This window comes from Carcharodon carcharias, chromosome 15, assembly GCF_017639515.1.
Source record: "Carcharodon carcharias isolate sCarCar2 chromosome 15, sCarCar2.pri, whole genome shotgun sequence".
NCBI lineage: Eukaryota > Metazoa > Chordata > Chondrichthyes > Lamniformes > Lamnidae > Carcharodon > Carcharodon carcharias.
In genome coordinates this window covers 109,069,029-109,091,361 of record NC_054481.1, presented here as the reverse complement: position 1 = coordinate 109,091,361, position 22,333 = coordinate 109,069,029, and the positions used below count along the sequence as shown (strand labels likewise).

The 22,333-nt window shown below is 41.8% G+C and overlaps 1 protein-coding gene across 10 annotated transcripts in view; it reads left to right on the top strand.

Annotated features, from left to right (window-relative positions):
* ubr4 (ubiquitin protein ligase E3 component n-recognin 4) overlaps positions 1-22,333 on the top strand; it is a 183,920-nt gene that overhangs the window by 104,884 nt on the left and 56,703 nt on the right. For 9 of the 10 annotated variants that reach the window (XR_005945414.1, XM_041207463.1, XM_041207469.1 and 6 more), the window contains 20 exons: positions 357-534; positions 3,140-3,244; positions 5,116-5,253; positions 5,830-5,998; positions 6,165-6,261; positions 6,873-6,980; positions 8,888-9,001; positions 10,240-10,449; positions 10,760-10,909; positions 11,023-11,250; positions 11,608-11,686; positions 12,320-12,556; positions 13,638-13,803; positions 16,186-16,330; positions 16,469-16,554; positions 16,708-16,795; positions 17,269-17,462; positions 19,013-19,252; positions 21,425-21,563; positions 21,761-21,886. Coding sequence is in view for 9 of the 10 variants with exons in the window: in XM_041207463.1 (XP_041063397.1) it covers positions 357-534; positions 3,140-3,244; positions 5,116-5,253; positions 5,830-5,998; positions 6,165-6,261; positions 6,873-6,980; positions 8,888-9,001; positions 10,240-10,449; positions 10,760-10,909; positions 11,023-11,250; positions 11,608-11,686; positions 12,320-12,556; positions 13,638-13,803; positions 16,186-16,330; positions 16,469-16,554; positions 16,708-16,795; positions 17,269-17,462; positions 19,013-19,252; positions 21,425-21,563; positions 21,761-21,886 (2,997 nt within the window). In the remaining variant the exon portion in view is untranslated. The remainder of the gene's footprint in view (positions 1-356; positions 535-3,139; positions 3,245-5,115; positions 5,254-5,829; positions 5,999-6,164; positions 6,262-6,872; positions 6,981-8,887; positions 9,002-10,239; positions 10,450-10,759; positions 10,910-11,022; positions 11,251-11,607; positions 11,687-12,319; positions 12,557-13,637; positions 13,804-16,185; positions 16,331-16,468; positions 16,555-16,707; positions 16,796-17,268; positions 17,463-19,012; positions 19,253-21,424; positions 21,564-21,760; positions 21,887-22,333) is intronic. The other variant, XM_041207464.1, reaches the window with a different exon arrangement.

Sequence of the window (22,333 nt, the reverse complement as noted above, 5' to 3'; positions counted from 1 at the left end):
GCCTAGGCAGCTGAGTAACGTTTTACTACGTTAAAGATGCTATGTAAATACAAGTTGTTGTGGGTTGTTTCCAGAATGTGACAATAAAAGTAAAGTTGTAAGAAGAATTGATTGGGCATAGGGGGCAGAATGGAAAAGCTGAAATCACTTTACACATCACACAGGTAATATTGTCATTATAACATGTTACTCCAGTTGCAAAGTAGTGAAACTGGACGTAATAGGCCAAGTTGCCAGACTGTAAAATTTATTGATTATTTTTCACCTGCAGTTTTAATAAAGCTTGCATCATATAAATCTCCTGCTTTTACAATCTGTTTATGATAAAGATTGTTTCATTTTCCCTTCTTTCCCAGTCAGAATCAATGGTTTTGGAGTCGGCTGAAAATGTCACGAATGGAAACCCTTCCCCCCTGGAGGCACTGCTGGCGGGAGCAGAGGGCTTCCCACCAATGCTGGACATCCCTCCAGATGCAGATGATGAGACAATGGTGGAACTGGCGATTGCTCTTAGCCTGCAGCAAGATCAACAAGGTACAGCACAATTCCTCTGATTTATCCAGAGGCTGGGCATTATGAATTGGGGAGCAGATGGGAGACTCAGGATCTGCTCAGTTGTTTTGGCAGACTTGCAAAGAACTGAACAGAATGAAGAAAGTTTAATAAACTTTATTTCTGTCAATTTTTTTTTACTAATGTTAGAAGTCAAAACAAAAATCAAAATGAGAACCTTTGGCTCATCCACCTTCTTTAGAACCTGGAATCAAACTGTAACCAAGCAGCAAGTCTGAGAAAAAAGAAATAAGGAGGGAGTAGATTAAATATGAGGGTAAACTAGCCAGTAATATAAAAGAAGATTGCAAGAGGTTTTTTAGATACATAAAAGGTAAGAGAGAGGCAAAAGTGGACGTTGGGCCGCTGGAAAATGACGCGGGAGAAGTAGTGGGGAACAAAGAAATGGCGGAGGAACTGAATAGGTACTTTGCGTCAGTCTTCACGGTGGAAGACACGAGCGACATCCCCAAAGTTCAAGAGCGTCGCGGGGCAGAGGCGAGTTTGGTGGCCATTACCAAGGAGAAGGTGCTAGGAAAACTGAAAAGTCTGAAGGTGGATAAATCACCTGGACCAGATGGATTACACCCCAGAGTTCTGAAGGAGATAGCTGAAGAGATAGCGGAGGCGTTAGTGGTGATCTTTCAGGAATCAGTGGAGTCAAGGAGGGTCCCAGAGTACTGGAAAATCGTTAATGTAACCCCCCTGTTTAAGAAGGGAGTGAGGCAAAAGACGGGAAATTACAGGCCGATTAGCCTGACCTCGGTCGCTGGTAAGATTTTAGAGTCCATTATTAAGGATGAGATTTCAGAATACTTGGAAGTGCATGGTAAAATCTTTCATCCAGCATGCTTTCATCAAGGGGAGGTCATGCCTGACAAATCTGTTAGAATTCTTTGAGGAGGTAACGAGTAGGTTAGACAAAGGAGAGCCAATGAATGTTATCTACTTGGACTTCCAGAAGGCCTTTGACAAGGTGCCGCACAGGAGGCTGCTCAGTAAGATAAGAGCCCATGGTGTTAGAGGCAAGGTATTAGCATGGATAGAAGATTGGCTGTCTGGCAGGAGGCAGAGAGTGGGGATAAGGGGGTCCTTCTCAGGACTGCGGTCGGTGATTAGTGGAGTTCCGCAGGGGTCAGTGTTGGGACCACAACTTTTCACTTTATATATTAATGATCTAGATGAAGGAACTGAGGGAATCCTGGCTAAGTTTGCAGATGATTCAAAGATAGGTGGAGGGACAGGTAATGTTGAGAAGGTGGGGAGGCTGCAGAAAGATTTGGACAGGTTAGGAGAATGGGCAAAGAAGTGGCAGATGAGTACAACGTGGGGAAGTGTGAGGTCATGCACTTTGGTAGGAAGAATAGAGGCATAGACTATTTTCTAAATGGGGTGAGAATTCAGAAATCTGGATTGCAAAGGGACTTGGGATTCCTAGTCCAGGATTCTCTTAAGGTTAACTTGCAGGTTGAGTCAGTAGTTAGGAAGGCAAATGCAATGTTGGCATTTATTTCGAGAGGAGTAGAATATAAAAGCAGAGATGTGCTGCTGAGACTTTATAAGGCTCTGGTCATCCCACATTTAGAATATTGTAAGCAATTTTGGGCCCCGTATCTTAGGATGTGCTGGCCCTGGAGAGGGTCCAGAGGAGGTTCACAATAATGATCCCAGGAATGAAAGGCTTAACATATGAGGAATGTTTGAGGACTCTGGGTCTATAGTTGGAGTTTAGAAGGATGAGGGGGGATATGATTGAAACTTACAGAATACTGAAAGGCCTGGATAGAGTGGACGTGGGGAAGATGTTTCCATTAGTAGGAGAGACTAGGACCCGAGGGCACAGCCTCAGAGTAAAGGGAAGACCTTTTGGAACAGAGATGAGGAGAAACTTCTTTAGCCAGAGAGTGGTGAATCTATGGAATTCATTGCCACAGAAGGCTGTGGAGGTCATTGAGTGTATTTAAGACCGAGATAGATAGGTTCTTGATTGGTAAGGGAATCAAAGGTTATGTTCAGAAGGCGGGAGAATGGGGTTGAGAAACTTATCATCCATGATTGAATGGCGGAGCAGACTCGATGGGCCGATTGGCCTAATTTCTCCTCCTATATCTTATGGTCTTAAAGACAGCAGATAGGTTAATGTTTCAGGTGGTGACCCTTTGTCAGAGCCAGGCAGCTTAGATTCAGCGTATGTCATGTTGGGTTGTTACTTTGACTGACTTTGTTTAATCTCTGCTTTGGCCAGACTGATAAGTAACTTTTAGACCTTGTGAATTTGAAGCCTATGAAATCAGACACTCCACTGACTTGGTGCAGTCAGTCTGGATTTTAAAGATGCTGTTACAGCTATTTTTGTAATTGGATATTTTATTGATTTTTGAAATGAATATTCTGGGTACTGTAAACCAGGGAATGTGGTTCTGTTTAAGTAAACACAGACTCAGCATCTTGTCATGATGTCATGCTGATTGAATGCAGCTTTTCTGAATTAGATTTTTTGGTCCTTATTGTATTCTGTGTATGAGAGTATGCTCTTCCTTGGATCTGCAGTGTGGATAAGTTCCTTGATGATTTTTGCCTTTAACAGGTAGTAGCAGCAGTGCCCTGGGCCTACAGAGCCTGGGACTATCTGGACAAGCACCCAGTTCCTCATCATTGGATGCAGGCACACTGTCTGATACCACAGCCTCAGGTAACTATAATGGCTAAATCTGGTACAGACCTATAGAAAAAAATGTTTGTGTAAGCTCCTGATGGGGTCTTCATGACATCAATTGTTGTGATGATGATTCAAGGTGCGGTTTTAATCTGACTCTGTGGTGTAGTGGGGTCATGGTTGCAAATTGTATTGCCGATCAACTAAGATGAAGTAATAATGCAGTTCACTACAATTAAAGATATTGTGTTAATTGTCTTAGAGACATTTGATGTCAGTTCAGGTAGTTCAGCATCAACTCCCAATAAGAAATTTTAAGGTAAACCCTGGAGTCTTCACTTTATCTGCTTCTGTCAATTTGCCCTTGAGTCTAGACTGCACTCTCTGTATGTGTAAAAGATGGAGTTCTGTCAATTTTCAGCCCTGTAGGTGAAGAGAATTGTTGCCATTAGATTTGCCTCAGTTGAATCAAATTTCATGAATCAAGGATGTTGATAGGTTGTGGATAACTCTATAGCTTAGATGATTCCCCCACCTTCTTGGCAAGAAGCTGAGAATGTGGCAGTGAATAACCTACAGTTGGAGACAGGTATGGAAAGTGAAAAAGAGTCACCTTTGGAAGAGTTACGTTTCGGATTGGTCAATTCAGTTCTGACTTTACATCTTAGGCAGCTGCTTCATGTAAGACATGTTAAATAAATAAACATTGAGTAAAATGGGAACCAAGCATTTACAATAAACACTTTGAATAGTTCCTGCAAGAAGTGATTTGCAAGTTACAAAGTCAGTTATTTCCTTCAGAATGGAAGTGCCTGAGCAATATTACATGACCCTACATAAAAGATTCAACATGGGAGCATGCCATTTGGCCCAACCAGCCCATGTTGTTGCTTACCCTCTGCATGAGCAAGTATCTCTAATTGCATTTACCCACTTGTTCCCATTTCCCGTCATCTCCTTTGCCTAACTCTCCAATCTCATCCTGAATGTTAATACAGTTTCTGCCTCAGCCACAACCCTGGAATGAATTTCACAGCCTCTCAACACTCTGCTTGAAGAAGCTTACCCTGCTGTCTGTTCTAAATCTCTGACATTTAATATTATAATTGTGGCCCCTCATTTTTATGAGATCATATTAAGTTTTTGTCTGGGCTCAGTGTTACTACTTGACTTTTGAACTGCACCTCTTGTGATAAAACCTGGAATTCATTAGCTTCGCTTAAGGCTTTATTCTACCTAGCATGCTGTCTTTAATGACCTGTACCCTTCCCCCCACCCCACCCCCAAATCCCTCTGCTACTCCACAACATTGAGCCTATTTCCATTTGCAGTATAATCACTGCTGTTAATTATATAATTATAATCCACAATAAACTAAATGAATCAGCTTTTGAAAGCTAACCTGTGTTTCAATGAGGACTTAATGTTTTTGCAAACTGAGTTTAAATCACTACTGATATTCACTGTGTAAATGACTTCTAATATAAGAAGCTGAATGGAAGTGAAGTACTTATGTGTTAAATGACCAACCTATGTGACAATTGAAAGAGTCAGTTTACCAGAAAAGTCAAACAAGTCCATTAGTCACCAAGCAAGACACTCTCTCCCCAAGTTTGTTTTCCTTTTCAAGCATTAGTTAAAAATTGGCCCAGGTGTTGAACAGTGAATCTTTTGTTCTGTCTGTAGGTCTCATGTTTGTGTGAGAAACTTTTGTGTGGTTTGATCAGCTGCTAGAACCTTTCTGTACCTATAATGTCCTGCTTATTAATTGTTGCGATATTGAAAAGCTGCTGAAGGCCGTGCCAAGCCCATGGTCTCAGGCTATGTTTGTCTCAAACGTCTGTGCTTGTGCTCACGGTTTGTAAATATGGTGTTTTTACCTGTAACAGCCGTTGCTATGCTTTTAGCTCCAGCCTCTGATGATGAAGGGAGCACAGCAGCAACAGATGGATCAACCCTGCGAACATCACCTGCGGAGCACGGTGGCAGTGTGGGGTCAGAGAGCGGGGGCAGTGCTGTTGACTCTGTTGCGGGAGAACACAGTGGTAAGTGATTGGCCTAAACGTGCATTAAGGTGTTTAAAGTTTAAAAATAAAGCAGATGGAATATAAAATCAATACCTTAAGGCCAAGTTTAAAATTTTGGATTTTTGTAACTGATTCCTGTGTGGCAGCACACATTCTCTTTCATTTTTACAGCCCAAGCATTAAGTTCCTTCTAATTGATTTATGTATAAGAATACTTTGAGGATTGGGATACATTCTTTCACAACAAATCTCCACTGCGCAGCCAATGCTTTACACCCTCTGCAGCCAGTTTGGCCTCAGCCGCTTTACTGCAGCTCCTGGTGTCGTATTATTTCAGGGATGACCCTAATGTGTAGAGAGCAGTGTACTACAAACAACCTGAACAAGAATAGAGCCTGAGAAGTAAATTAAACACCATTGTGATTACCTCATTGTTCCTAGGAAGAAGTTATTGACACAAAATATATGACACTGCAGTTGTTAATGCATGTGCATGGTATCCATAATAACCCTGTAGTGTGTTTAAATACATATATGTAAATGTATAATATAGCTAGACACAGTTTAACCATTTTTAAAAAAATCTATATTTAGTGTCTGGGCGGAGCAGTGCATATGGAGATACAACAGTTGAGGGACATCCTACAGGACCGGGCAGTGTCAGCTCCAGCACAGGAGCCATTAGTACCACCACTGGACAACAAGAAGGTGAAGGGTCAGAAGGAGAAGGTGAAACAGAAGGAGACCTACATACAAGCAACAGGTGAGAAAAGATGTAAATCTCCAAGTTATTAAGTTATTTTTCCAATTCAAATTATAGTGGAGTGATGCGATTTATGATCGGTTAGGTTTCCTCTGACTGTAACCAGCAGTTTAGTGAAAAGTTGTTAAGGGCTGGCATTTGAGTATTCCTTTTACTCCTCACACAGGCTCCACATGGTACGTCTGATGCTCCTTGAGAGACTTTTACAGCATCTGCCACAGCTCCGTCATGTTGGTGGAGTTCGAGCCATCCCCTACATGCAGGTGAGAATAGTTTGTCCCAATGGGCTTTTTCTGACTTATTTTACACTTCTAGGGTGATACAAAATTTAGTTTTATGTTAAGTAGAAATTGACATATTAGCCTCATTGGAGATAACAAATGACGAATGTGTTGTGTTGTCATTTGGAGAAATTGCAGTGGCACTGAGGATCAAGAATGGGAAAATGCCAAGTGGTTCATGTTTAGGGCTTGCTCCATTTTATGTTTGCCTTTGGTCACAAAGCCAAACAAAAGATGTGGATTCACTAAAATTGCTGTATTTTGAGCATATATCCTTGTTGTTTTCATTCTGCTCTGATGGAGTTGGTCAGGACCTGATCCTCCATAGAGTTTTTGTTTTGATGGAATTCCCAGCACACTTGGACATTTCAGCTCCTTTCAAAAGAATCAAAACTTAGCTTACACTCTACAGGGACAAAGCAAATTACTATCATGGAAGGAAATTAACAGATAGTGATCATGGAGGAAATATGGCTAACAAAAAAATTGGGGACCAGCTTTTGGTACTGTTGATTGATTTGGAAATGTCTTTAATTTGTGCATAAGTTTTGTGTTACTGATGTTTTCTATGTACATTTCCTTTCATCCAACAGGTAATCCTAATGCTGACTGCTGACCTGGATGGAGAAGATGAGAAAGATAAAGGAGCCTTGGACAACCTGCTTTCCCAACTAATTGCAGAACTGTGCATGGACAAGAAGGTACTGGCCTCTCATCATCAGGCATTTTTCACCATTTTAAAAATTAATTTTCTTCTCTTGATGAACAACTCCAATATTATTTTGATGATCACAGGGAGACTTTACAAAGTAATTTGGGCATTAGACCTTCAGTAATAATTTTCTCCCTTCCTCCACCCACATCCAGATTGCAGTTCAGAGTTAGTGCAGGCATGTATCCTAATGATTATGCAGACCTGAAAATTCATTGGTATTAATTAAACCTAATGTTACAAATGTTTGTTGTGTGTTAGTAATGCTGAATGCACTAACCCATAGAAATCTGCATAATTGCAAACTGCATCCATCAAATGTTCTGAGTTAAAATGCTGCTGTGGTCTGTGTTATACTGAATGCTGTTACACACAAGTACCTCACAAACAGCAACCCAAGGGCTTGCAGCGGTTAGGAGCAGGCAAGGAGAGTGGGGTGTCCAGATGGCACCTTTCTACATACAGTAGCCTGTAGTGGTTACGATTCTGGACTATCTCAGTGTTGCAACCTGGAATGCAGTAATTTAAGAGAAGATCCATCACCACTGCCTCAGGGCAATTTTTATTTATTCATTCATGGCCTGTGAGTATCGCTGGCTAGGCCAGCAATTATTGCCCATCCCTACTTGCCCTTGAGGAGGTGGTGGTGAGCTGCCTTGAACTGCTGCAATCCATGTGGTGTTGGTACATCCACAGTGCTGTTAGGGAGGGGAACTTCCAGGTGGTGGTGTTCCACCTATCTGCTGCCCTTGCCCTTCTACATGGTGGTGGTCATGAGTTTGGAAGGTGCTGCCTAAGGAGGCTTGGTGAGTTGCTGCAGTGCATCTTGTAGATGGTTCACATTGTTGCCACTGTATGTTGGTGGTAGAGGGAGTGAATGTTTGTGGATGGGGTGCCAATCAAGTGGGCTGCTTTGTCCTGGATGGTGTCAAGCTTCTTCAGTGTTGTTGGAGCCGCATTCATCCAGGTAGGTATTTTATCACACTCCTGACTTGTGCCTTGTAGATGGCGGATAGGCTTTGGGGAGTCAGGAGGTGAGTTACTCCCTGCAGGATTCCTAGCCCGTGACCTGCTCTTGTAGTCACAGTATTGATGTGGCTTGCCCTGTTCACTTTCTGGTCAACGGTAAACTTAGAATGTTGATAGTGGGGGATTCAGCGATGGTCATGTCATTGAATGTCAAGGAGAGATGGTTAGATCCTTTTGTGTTGGAGATGGTCATTGCCTGGCGATTGTGTGGTGCAATTGTCACTTGCCACTTGTCAACCCAAGCCTAGATATTGTCCAGCTCTTGCTGCATTTCAACATGGACTGCTTCAGTATTTGGGGAGTCGTAAATGGTGCTGAACATTGTGCAATCATCAGTGAGCATCCCCACTTCTGACCTTATGATGGAAGGAAGGTTACCGATGAAACAGCTGAAGATGGTTGGGCCTAGGATACCACTGCAGGAGTTCCTCAGGGTAATGTTCCGGAACTGAGATGATTGACCTCCAACAACCTCAACCATCTTCCTTTGTGCTGCTTATGACTCCAGCCAGCAGAGATTTTTCCCCGATTCCCATTGACTCCAGTTTTGCTCGGGTGCTTTGATGCCACACTGGTCAAATGCTGCCTTGATGTCAGGGTCAGTCACTCTCACCTCACCTGTGGAGTTCAGCTCTTTTGTCCATATTTAAAACAAAGCTGTAATGAGGTCAGGAGCTGAGTGGCCCTGGTGGAACCCAAACTGAGCGTTAGTGATCAGGTTATTGCTAAGTAAATGCCACTTGTGGTGGACAATAAATGTAAACCTGTCAGGTTTACATGTAAATCACCCATATCTCAAGAACAAAATAAATTAAGATGTCCAGAACCCCTCTTCCTGAATTGATTGCTTATAATTGTGTTGCTCAGGATGTTTCTAAGAAGAATGATCGCAGCCCACTGAATGAAGTGCACCTGGTGATCATGAGACTTCTCAGCGTTTTTATGTCCCGAACGAAATCAAGCTCAAAATCTGCCTCTGAGGTAAGTCGCTGCTTTGCATCTTATAAATTAATGTGTGCAAACTGTTGCATTATTTCTGTTACTGAAATAATTTTTAGCTGCTTTACTAAGGGGAATTTTTAAAACCTCATGCACCATATGTTCTTAAACGAAAGTGTTAAGGACAGGGGTGAGAGAGAGAGATTGAAACCCCTAATTCCCTTTCCTTTTTGTCCGTAATCAGCGTAAAGTAATTTTGATAAAGCTGATGTGTGTTCCCAAACCCTGGTGTGGGGTCAACTTAAAAGTCAACAGCAGCAGACTTTCATGGATTTAAACAAGGAATATTATTTATTCATGCACTCGCCTTGGAAAGCTCTATCGCTACATCAATCACACAGCACATGCCCAAAAAAAAATCAACAGATATTAAAATCAAACAGAATGGTTAACAGTTCGCATGTCTTTGAGAGTCCAGTGAAAGAAGGAGTTTTTCCCGCACTCAAATTAATGTTAGGTAAGTTCAGATGGCTGTGGTCAAACCTGGTTTAATTGCAGGGTTCCTTCAAAGTAAAGACTCTTCAGCAAGATCATGTAGACAGATTCATACCAGAGCTCCAAGTTTTTTTACAGGTGCAATAGGAGCTGTTCAAAACAGGTTGGAGGAGGCTTTTAAAGGCCTTACAGGTCTTGAAAAGGCTAGATGATACAGTCTTTCTTTGCAGCTGTTATGTTGTTGTTGGTGCTCTGCAGACAGCCTGGTGTCTCTCTCTCTCTGTTTTTGGATAAAAGGATTTCAAATCAGAGGGCAGTTTCGATCACATGATGAATGGCCATTGATACACTGTGGAATACAAATGGTGATCTTTCTTGTGAAGGAGGAGTTTCAGTCACATGATCAAAAATCATTGCTATACATTATAAGCTAGATAGTTGTCTTTAGCACCTTGCTTGGAGTCAGAGTCTGGGAGTTTATTGTCCCTGTGTTTTGGAGTAAGCCTTGACAATAGCAAGTGTGAAATTCCACAGAACTGTTATATTCAGGCATGACCATTCAATGGAAACCCCTGCCCATGATAATCGAATTTGGAACTTTTCAAAGTTTGCTGGGCTGTTGAAGTTGCAAAAATCAGATGACACCTCAGCAGCCATCTTACAGCTCACCATTTTAAAAGGAACAGTTTTTGGAAAATATTTAATATTTAATGCCTGCACTGGCATGACAAAAGGAGCATGTATTTTACTGGCGATTGCAAAAATAATTATTATGTTCCTTGCAGGCTTCCTCATTAATCTCCAATGCCACAGCCACTGCATTGTTAAGTTCAGGAGCCATTGACTATTGCCTCCATGTTCTTAAGTCACTACTGGATTACTGGAAAACACAACAGGGTGAAGAAGAAGCTGCGGTAACAAGTCAGCTCCTGAAGCCACACACTTCTTCTTCACCTCCAGACATGAGCCCGTTCTTCCTGCGACAGTATGTGAAGGTAAGGCTTTATAATTAAACCAAAGGCCCCTGCTGTTGAGTATCAATAAAAAGGCTGACATTATGATTCAAAGATGGGGAATAGCTATTAGTTATGGATTTAGAGCACGTTTGGAGAACAGGAGTATATATGTGTTTATGCATTGGAGATGGAAGGTACAGTTTAATATGTGAATATGGAGAGAGAAAAATACACTTTTTTGCCTGGGTTTTGTTGATGCAGCTAACATAGGTTGGTAATTTTTCTCATGTTTGCTTTTATGGCACAAGTTTTTAGGATTTTAAAAAAAAAAATCCTTGCTGGTTTGTAGGGCCATGCTGCAGATGTGTTCGAGGCGTACTCACAGCTCTTGACTGAAATGGTGCTGAGGTTACCATACCAAATAAAGAAGATTGCTGATGCAAACTCTCGGGTTCCACCACCGATCTTTGACCATTCTTGGTTCTACTTCCTGTCTGAAGTGAGTGTCTGATTCAGAAATCCACAGCAACATTGGCTGGTAGTATGTGGTAATGGTGTATGTTTATGCAATTGCTGAGTTCCTATAACAGTGAAAACTTGCTCTTGTTTCAGTATCTAATGATCCAGCAGACTCCTTTCGTTCGTCGTCAAGTTCGTAAACTCCTACTGTTCATTTGCGGATCAAAGGAGAAGTACCGTCAGCTGCGGGATCTGCACACACTTGATTCACATGTTCGAGGAATTAAAAAACTGCTGGAGGAGCAGGGAATCCATTTACGTGGTGGTGTAGTCACAGCTTCCTCAGGATCTGCTCTGCAGTACGACACGCTCATTAGCTTGGTAAGTTGATACTTATTGCAGATGAATAGGGTTCTGAAATCTCTGCCCCATGTCAGTCCACAAAATCCTTAAAATGATTCTTCATTATCTGAAACTGTGTTAAAATGTTTGTATTACATTCGCAGCATTGGATTAAGAGGCATATAAATGGGGCATATTTCAGGTTGTCTTAGTGTCCAAAACAGTGCTAAATGCCATTCAGTTTTAAGTTACACATTGCACCTTCATTTTTTTAGTCAATTTTATATTTTTCAAAGCTGATAATTTTCAATTTACCTGTTAACAAACAGTGCATTTTTATCACACTGTTCCGTTCACAGTGATTAAAAGTTAGTTTAATCCTTTTGCCTCTTTCAGATGGAGCACCTAAAGGCCTGTGCAGAGATTGCAAGCCAGCGGACAGTGAACTGGCAGAAATTCTGCCTCAAGGATGATTGTTAGTATAACAGTTAACTTTTCTAGGTTGCAATGTTTCCTGGAACCTCAGTTGTAGATACCCTCCTCCATGTTTTGCTACAGTTTCAAGATTGACTAACATTTTAAAAAAAGGTTGCAGCATGTACCCCAGATTTTACAAGCAAACAAAACTGAACTTTGCAGTTCTGACAAACTCCTTCAACCTAATGCTAAGGCTATGGATTGCTGCAACCCAGCTATGATTACAGTTATAAGTGCAGTATATAGTATACCAAGTCTGTGCCAATCTATTTGCCATGCAAACCAGCTTGTCTAATCTTAACTCCCCCATAAGCTTCAATATTATTTCAAGCAACTAATTTTCTTCTAAAACAATGTATCGACTCTGCTTCTACAAAGGCTTATGTACAGAATCCCATTCAAACACCCACAATTTAAAAATTCGTGGATCTTAAATAAATACAGCATTTCTTGAACTGAGTGCATATTAGCTGCTTTTTAGAAAACAGCCACAAAATATTTCCACCGTTTCAGCAGAAGGATTTTTGAACTTTGCTGGTATTAAGATTTGAGTTTATGCTTTAAGTAAATCAAATAAATTGAACTTTTTATCTATGTTCCTCTCTTTGCTTCTTCCTCTCCTCCCCTCTAGCTGTTTTATATTTCCTGCTTCAGGTTAGTTTTCTTGTGGATGAAGGAGTCTCGCCAGTTCTCCTCCAGTTGCTTTCGTGCGCACTCTGTGGCAGTAAAGTGCTCTCTACAACATCGTCCAGTAGCACAGGGGGCACCGGAACAACTGCAGCCTCCTCCAGCTCAGGACAAACAGGATCTCAGTCCAAATCCTCTAGCAAAAAGAGCAAGAAAGAGGAGAGAGAGAAGGACAAGGATGGTATGCTATAAGAACATTGCTACAGTATAAACCATTATCTGGAGAATTTTATATACATTTACACATGCAAATAATTTTATAATGGAATAAAAATTTTGCATAAAATTGTTGTTAAAACAAGTAAAGATGGATATTTAGCAAATGAGCAGTTATAGAGAGAAAGTCCTCAGACTTAAAACTTAAACAGGAGCTGTATCCTTCGCTTATGCCTATGGATTATGCAATACATGAATTCTAGATTTTCCCTTAATGTCACTGATTTCAGCTGTTCGTAGAGTGTGATACTAAACAGCTAATATTTACATTTTTCCTAACTACAGCCTGGCAAATAAAAATGTGAATGTGCAGAGGGTCAGTATCCTGTCCTTTTAGTTTCTGAATCTGGGGTCACAGCCAAATTCATAATGAAGGGGGACTGAACTGCTTTCTCCTGACAATGCTTAATGAAATTCTGAAGTCTGGTGCACTTGGCCTGTTTTGTAATAATGAAATGGTCACACAGCAATGGTTGCCAAGATTTGGCAAAATTGACAGCCACGCTGTAAGAGAGCAGGTTGACTAATAGGGGAAATAGAAGCATTCCACTGGAAAACAATAAGGATTCTTTCTAAGACTTGAGCTGAGACACTTTGTTGAAGGAGACACGTAATCATCCTCTTAATGCTGCAGTTGATCTTGGAGCGCTTGATGGAACAGAGCTTTACTCTGTATCTAACCCATGCTGAATCTACTTGGGGGTTTTGCATTTTCTAAAGTATCCTGGCAAGACACCCAACTACAAAAATTAGACTACAGCAATAACCCCAGCAGTGTTGCTATTCCTTCATGTCCTTTTGGTCAAAACCCTGGAATTCCTTGCATTAAACCATAATGGAATCACTGCCACCGCAAGCAAGGAGGTGCATTGCCTCAGCCCAACTAGGGATGGGCAATTCATGTGCCCTTGCCAGTGACCTCAAAGCAAAGCTCAAGTTTCTACAATGTGATTTGTGAACATCGGGATAATATTCTTACACTCGTATGCGCTATGCTTTTATCATGCAGTTAATAAATTTGCCATTTTCTTCTTTGTTTTTGACAGAGAATGCAAGCAGTCAGGAAGATCAGCTCTGCACAGCTTTGGTCAATCAGTTGAATAAATTTGCTGACAAAGAAACTTTGATTCAGTTTTTACGATGTTTCCTATTAGAATCAAACTCCTCATCTGTGCGTTGGCAGGCTCACTGCCTTACTCTACACATCTATAGGTGAGTTGTGAGTCGGTTTCATTTCCATGAGGGTAAACACCAACATGCACTGCTTGGGCCAAATGGCCTGTTAGTGTTGTAATCGCTGCAATATTAACAGTTTAAGCAATGCATTGCTGAGCTCTCAGCCCTGTGTAGGAGCTGCAGTAACAACAGCAGAAAGAGGCCAATCGTGCAAATGTTGTGAGTTTATAGCCAAACTAGACACAGTACAACTTCAGTGTGACAAAAGTTGTAGCAGAATTTTGCTACAGAAGTTGTTATTTTCCACAGAAGACTTAAAGTTAAACATGTGGGCAATAAATAACAAATATTGATACTAGTGATAACCCAAGGAAACCCGTACTCTCTTCAGCTTTTCAGATTATTTAATGATGACCTAGATGAAAAAAAAGGGGGCCATGTATCTAAGTTTTCTAACACCACTATGTTAGCATTATGGAGTGAATGGGTGCAGATAGCTGCAAATGAACATTAACTGAGTGGGCAAAACTGGAAGATGGAATTCAATGTGGGGAAGTTTTATTTATTCCTTTGTAGGCTATGCGCTGCACTGACAAGTGCCAGCATTTGTTGCCCATCCATAATTGCCCGTGAGAAGATGGTGATAATCAGCAGGAGGTTTCCTTGTCCATGTTTGACCTGATGAGACTTTCTAGGGTCTGGAGTCGATGTTGAGGACTCAGGGCAACTCCCTCCCAACCGTGGGATAGGGCATACCCAAAGATGGTGACGGTGGTGTCTGGGATGCTACCTGTAAGGTATGATTCCGTGAGGATGACTATGTCAGGCTGTTGCTTGATTAATCTGTGAGACAGCTCTCCCAATTTTGGCACTAGGCCCCAGATGTTAGTAAGGAGGACTTTGCAGGGTTGACAGAGCTGAGATAGCCACTTGCCGCGCCTAGGTTGATGCCGGGTGGTCCGCCCAGTTTCATTCATTTTTTGTGACTTTGTAGCGGTTTGCTATGACTAAGTGGCTTGCTAGGCCATTTCAGAGGGCATTTAAGAGTCAACCACATTGCAGTGCGTCTGGAGTCACGTGTAGGCCAGACCAGGTAAGGACGACAGATTTCCTTCCCTAAAGGGCATCAGTGAACCAGATGGGTTTTTACAACAATCGGCAATAGTTCTCTGGTCATTGCTAGACTTTTAATTATTGAATTCAAATTCCATCTGCCGTGGCGGGATTTGAACCTAGGTCCTCAGAGCTTTGGGTCTCTGGATAACTAGTCCATTGACAATACCACTATGCCATTGCTTCCCTCTAAGATTATTCTTGTGTAAGCGTTGCTTAATACCGCTGTTGATGACACCTTCCATCACTTTGCTGATGATTGAGAGGAGGCTGAGGGGGTGATAATTGGCCAGTTAGGATTTGTCCTGCTTTTGATGGATAGGACGTACCTGAGCAATTTTCCACATTGTCAGGTAGATACCAGTGCTGTAGCTGTACCAGAACAGCTTATCTAGGGTGCTTCTAGATCTGGAACACAAGTCTTCAGTACAATTGCTGGAATGTTGTCAGGATCTATACTATAGCCTTTGCAGTATCCAATACCTTCAGCTGTTTGTTGATATCATTTGTAGTGAATTGAATGTGCTGAAAACTGACATCTGAGGTGCTGGGGATCTAAAGAGAAGGCCGAGATGAATCATCCACTCGGCACTTCTGTCTGAAGAAATGCTTCAGCCTTGTCTTTTGCACTGATGTGCTGGGCTCCCCCATCATTAAGTTTGGGGATATTTGTAGAGCAGTTATCAGGTAAGTAAAACATGTTTTTGGAGAGCGATTTCCATCTTGACAAATGCAGCCCAAGAGGGATGTGACCCAAGAAAGGTAGATCAGAGTATTTTCTAAATGGCAAGAAACTAGGAACTGTACAGGAGCAGAGTGGTTTAGGGTCCAAGTCCAGAAATCACTAAACGTTATGTAAGATAAAATAATTTAAAGAGTTAATGGGATGTTAGCCAATGCCTTAAGGCCACTACAGTACAATGTGATCAAAGTTATGTTCAGCTGAACAGAGTTCTGCTTAGGCCCTTTGGACATGAACGGTGATGCCCAAGGACTTCAGGATCGGGCTGCTACACGTGTTGCAGCAACCACTTGAGTAATGAAGTCCAGGGCTGGGGACAGGAGTGGGCTCAGGACCAATGGCAATGAGGGGAATTGGTGTCTGGAATCGAGAGAGTCAGAATGGAAGCTGATTAGTGGAGATGAGGGCAGTTGGAATGGGGGTACAGAGGAGGTTCGGAACAGCATAAGGTATCTGTGTGGTGATGTTGGAAATGCCTTGGGAACTCACTACCTCACAGTGGTGATTCTTCTTTGGTTTACTGCTTCTAATCATTGCACTTTCTTTTGATTTGATGTGATTAGGAGCTCTGGCAAATCACAGCAAGAGCTATTACTGGACCTGATGTGGTCCATTTGGCCAGAACTCCCAGCCTATGGACGCAAGGCTGCACAGTTTGTGGACCTGCTGGGATACTTCTCACTCAAGACTCCACAGACTGAAAAAAAGGTAAGAAAGTGTCTATAGATTGTGGCCAATGTCTTGTTATATTAAAAGAGCAAGCCCCTGTTGTAGGGAATTTGACTGCTTTGCATGTCCCTACTTTATTAGTGCTGAATATGACTGTCACCATTGTTCCTGTCCTAGCTGAAAGAGTATTCACACAAGGCAGTAGAGATTCTTCGTACTCAGAACCATATTCTCACCAATCATCCCAACTCCAACATTTATAAGTGAGTAATATATTTGTTTAAATGTCTGTTCTTTGGCATAAGTGAGCACATTTTATGTAGATCTGGAACTGTTGAAGAGGTGCTGCAATGTGCTTTTATGCTACTTACATGATTAACAATATTCCTATTTTTTCTGCTTTCGTTTTGTTTCAGCATGCTGTCTGGTCTAGTCGAGTTCGATGGCTATTACCTAGAGAGTGATCCCTGCCTTGTCTGTAATAACCCTGAGGTACCATTCACTGTAAGTATAGAAGTACACATGGCTCAGTGGGTGTTTGGCAAGGTCTACCATTAAATTTCCCCTTTTCCTCTGGAAAGTTGTTCTTTGAAAGTGTAAAGACTTGTTGTCGCCTCTGTGTGTGTCATTGTCAGCAGTTTCCTCCACGAGTATTATTGGTTAGTCATCTGTTCAGTTAACTACAGCGGATGGTTTTGAGAGAAAGCGATTGTACAGCTTTCTGTTGCTATGGCCTGTCACAACTATATTAACAATATAGCCTCATAGAAACCCCTGCCCCCCCTGACAGTTAAACAATGTCCCTTTTGGGTAAAGGAGCTTCTCAGAATAATTTTTGAATCATAGAGATCAACGGTTAGAACAGCCCCAAGCAATGAATCTCTCACTGAACTGCTAGTTACCTCGGTACATTGGTTTTCTCTTGTACTTTATACACATAAATTAAAATGACCAAAAATTTTATTTGTTCTCTTCAGAATATTAAACTTTCATCAATCAAGGTAGATACACGCTACACAACCACACAGCAAGTGGTGAAACTGATTGGCAGCCACACCATCAGCAAAGTGACTGTGAAGATTGGAGATCTGAAACGCACTAAGATGGTTCGCACCATCAACCTGTATTACAACAACAGAACTGTGCAGGCTATTGTAGAACTAAAAAATAAGTGAGTATCTGGCGATGACATTTATGTCCTCGTAAATGATGGTGGATGAATGTTTGGTCTTAACCTTTCCCAAATGCAAGTACAAGTTCCAAGTAACTGTTAGCAGCCTGTGCGATTTGCATGTTGATTCTGAGTGAATTATTGTGTGCTCGGGCTATATAAATAAATGTCATCCAGCCACCCTTTCTACTCTTCGGAGAAAGTTTTTTTTACATGAACGTCAGTCTTGATTTAGTGAAAACACTCACTTCTGAAGTAGGAGGTCGTGGGTTCAAGCCCTACTCCAGAGACCTGAACACATAATCTAGGCTGACACTCCAGTGCAGTACTGAGGGAGTGTTGCACTGTCAGAGTTGTTTTCTCTCAGATGGATGTAAATAATCCCATTACACTATTCAAAGAAGATCAGGGTAGTTTTCCTTTTATCCTGGCTAATGTTTATCCCTGAACCAAAATCACTAATACAGATGCTTGGTCACTTATTTTACTGTTGTTTTGCCTTGTCATGTGAGCATACGAACAAGGATCAGGAGTCAGCCATTCAACTCCTCATGGCTGATCTGATCTTAACCTGAAATCTGCATCCCTCTTACCCCCTGATAACCTATCACCCCCTTACTTACCAAGAATCTATCTGCCTCTGCTTTAAAAATATTCCAAGATTCTGCTTCCACTGCCTATTCAGGAAGAGAGTTCCAAAGACTCATGACCCTCCTGAGTGAAAAAATTTCTCCTCATTTCTATCTTAAATGGGCGACCCCTTATTTTTAAACAGTGACGCCTAGTTCTAGATTCTTCCACAAGAGGAAACATCCTGTCCACATCCACCCTGTCAAGACCCCTCAGGATCTTATATGTTTCAATTAAGTCATCTCTTACTCTTTCAAGCTCCAGCGGATTCAAGCCTAGCCTGCCCAACTTTTCCTCATAAGACAGCCCACCTATTCCAGGTATTAGTCTGGTAAACCTTCTCAGAACTGCTTCCAACACGTTTACATCCTTCCTTAAAGAAGGTGACCAATACTGTGCACAGTTCTAATGTGACCTCACTAGTGCCCTGTACAACTGAAGCATAACCTCCCTACTTTTGTATTCAATTCCCCTTGCAATTAATGATAACATTGTATTAGCTTTCCTAATTACTTGCTGTACCTGCATATTAGTTTTTGTGATTCATGCACTAGGAGACCCAGATCTCTCTGCACCTCAGAGCTTTGCAACCTCTTGCACAATCTCATGCATAAATTGGATACAGCATTTTCTCAGCAGTGACTACGCTTCAGAAGTACACTATTGATTGTGAAGCACTTTGGGACATCCTGAGGACTTTAAAAGGCCATACATAACTACAAATTTTTTCTTGACTGGTGATCACAGCCAAAAGTTGGTGCTTGCCCTTTCCACTGGAATAGTTTTGCTTGATTTTAATGTATTTAATGTCAACAGGTTAATTGGGCAATTCAAATTTTACAGTTTTATGACCTCACTGAATTCCAACTTTGCGCTATGGTGATTTTTGCCTCACCAGTTACATGACCTTCTCTTCTTAGGCCTGCTCGTTGGCACAAGGCTAAAAAAGTCCAACTAACACCGGGTCAGACTGAAGTGAAAATTGATCTCCCGCTCCCCATTGTAGCATCCAACCTCATGATTGAATTTGCAGACTTTTATGAGAATTACCAGGCATCAACAGAGACCTTGCAGTGTCCACGCTGCAGTGCATCAGTTCCTGCCAATCCAGGTGTCTGTGGAAACTGCGGGGAGAACGTGTACCAGTGTCACAAATGCAGGTGAGTGGGATCGTTTGCAACTGATGCTAAGATAAAATGAACATAAAGCAGTAACAAAACTAAAATGCTTTATTGTGGAGTTTAGAGAAACCTGTCAGACAGTGCTGCTGTATTTGTAAAATGGATGGTATTAATGTAATTTACTGACTATCAACCATTGATTTGTGATTTGTTGCCAAAATTCCAAGATAGCCATTCTGAGTCCTGTTATTCACAATCCAGCTTTTTCACCCGGTAGTTAATAAAGTTGGAATAAATTTGGAATAAAATGGAACATCCAGAATTAGATTGTTTTTAAATGCTTTCTATTTTCCAGTTGACTGTGGCCCCAGATGACCGGGCCAACAGTACTTTGCAGAGTTAGGGCAGTTGAGCTGTATGTTATGCAAACGAGGTCTGCAGCCATTTTCAAGTGGCATTGGCAGGTCACTTAAACACAGCCGATGCCCGGCCCATTGATGGCATTAGCTCTAGGAGCAATCCTGATTGTCCTGACCACTTCAGGCTGCAGAAAATAAAAGTGTGAAATGGGATCTATTACAGACTTGTATGTCATGACTATATTGTAACCTTTTAGAGGCTAGGTGGCCTGCAATTTGTGCACTCTAGTATATTAACTGGGCTGATTGTGATGTAATCAAGAGGGTATTAGATGATTGTTACTATTCAAACAATGTGCAGCGGTATGGGGAAAAGGCAGGACAATGGCACTAGGTCATAATGCTCATTTGGAGAGCCGATGCAAACACGCTGGGTCGAATGGCTTCCTTCTGGACTGTTGAAATTCTGTGATGTATACATTCTTCTTTGAGGCACAGTGCAGTCAAGAGCAACAGAAGGAATTTTACTCTATCTTGACAAATGCAGCTCAAGTGGGATGAGATTGATTTTAAATCAGGCTAGATGGAAACCCATAAAAAGTAGGAGTAGCAGCATATACAGCCCTTTTAGACTGTTTAGCTATTCATTACGACCATGGAGAACTTCCACATCAGCTCCACTCTTTCCCCCACCATCCTCATATCCCTTGATTCCTTTGGTGCCAAAAAATCTGTCGGTCTTGGATGTGAATCTGCTCAACAACTGAGCATCCCCTTTAGTCTCTTTTTTACTCTTTTATGAGATGAGGGCATCGCTAGCAAGGCCAATGTTTGTTGCCCATCCCCTAATTGCCCTTGAGAAGTTGGTGGTGAGCTGCCTCCTTGACCCACTGCAGTCCATATGTTGTACGTACACTCTCAGTGCTGCTGAAAAGGGAGCTCTAGGATTTTGATCCAGCAATAGTAGGGGGAACAGCGATATATTTCCAAGTCAGGATGGTGTGTGGCTTAGAGGGGAATTTGCAGGTGGTAGTGTTCCCATGTGTCTGCTCCCCTTGTCATTTTAAGTGATAGAGGTCATGGGTTTGGAAGGTGCTGTTGAAGGAACCTTGGTGAGTTGCTGCAGTGCATCTTGAGTGTGGTAGTCACTGTTGCCATTGGTCAGTTGTGGAGGGAGTGAACATTTAGGCGGGGTGCCGATCAAGTGGATTGCTTTGTCCTGGATGGTGTTGAGCTCCTTGAGTGTTGTTTGAGCCACACTCATCCAGGCAAGCAGAGTATTCCATCACACTCTTGACTGGTGCCTTGTAGATGGTAGACAGGCTTTGGGGATTGGGGAGTAAATTACTCACCTCAGAATTCCCAGCCTCTAACCTGCACTTGTAGCCACAGTATTTATATGGCTGGCCCAGTTCAGGTCTTGGTTAGTGGTAACCCCCTGGATGTTGAGTGTGGGAGGGGGTTCAGCAACAGTAATGCCATTGAACGTCATAGGAAGATGGTTAGATTCTCTCTTGTTAGAGATGGTCATTGCCTGGCACTTGTATGGTGCAAATGTCAGCTTATGGGAGAGCCTGCAGTTAATTTTTGGTTGCACACTTAGCAAACAAACCCCAACTCTTCATTTGTGCTGAATTAATTTGATTTGACTCAATAATGTGTTTAAAACCTGGATTCTGACCTGAGAGTAATCTCCCTTTCAGCTTCTGTTGTGTCTCTCAGCTCCTTAGGCTAACATCTTGAGCAAATTCTGGCACAGACACGATGGGATGAATGGCCTCTTTCTGTGCTGTAACTTTTCTATGGTTTCGAAATTATAATCATTGTGAGTAATTCAGTTCTGTCTTTATAGATCTATTAACTATGATGAGAAAGATCCATTTCTGTGTAATGCCTGTGGATTCTGCAAATATGCACGGTTCGATTTCATGTTGCATGCCAAGCCATGCTGTGCAGTGGATCCAATTGAAAATGAAGAGGACAGAAAGAAGGTGAGGTTGCCAAGGGAAATGCTCGCATTCAGTTTCTGACTTTTCTGGCACCTGACCCCTTTTGCTTTGTTGCACTAAATTTTGGGAATGTCTGGTTGAGAACTAATTGGATTCCAGCCCCTTCAATATATTTTGTGTTTCTGCTGTTTAAATCAATATGCTGTCATTTTTCGAACATTTTGATTTTTGTCCTGCAGGCAGTCACAAACATAAACACTTTGTTGGATAAAGCTGATCGTGTTTATCACCAGCTGATGGGACACAGGCCACAGCTTGAAACTTTGTTGGTGAAAGTCAGTGAGGCAGCTCCTGAGAAACCACAGGTAAAGGGATGTGTTTCACTGGTCGGGCGACATTCAGCACCACAACTTATATCGCCTTTCGGCCTTTCGTCATGCACGGAATCCCACCTAGTACTTAACAGAAATAAGAAGAAAAGACACAGAGTGGCGACTAAAAACTGTGTTGAATAGTTGGGATTAGAGATGACTTTTAAGGATAGAGAGAAATGGAGGGGCAAAGGGTTTCAGGGAAGGGAGTAAGGGAGTTTCAGTGTAAGAAATATTTCTCTAGGATTAGAATGTGAAACAAACTATTCCTAAAATGCCTTGCAGGTACTGTGTCTTTTCTGTGATTACGTGGTGAAGATTCCCTTGCCCATTCAGTTCTCTATATTTGGCAGCTAAGATTTTGAATTAATTTACATTCACTGTTTGACACATGCCTGGAGTTCTGATTCTGTAAAATTATATTTGCCTGTCTGTTATCAG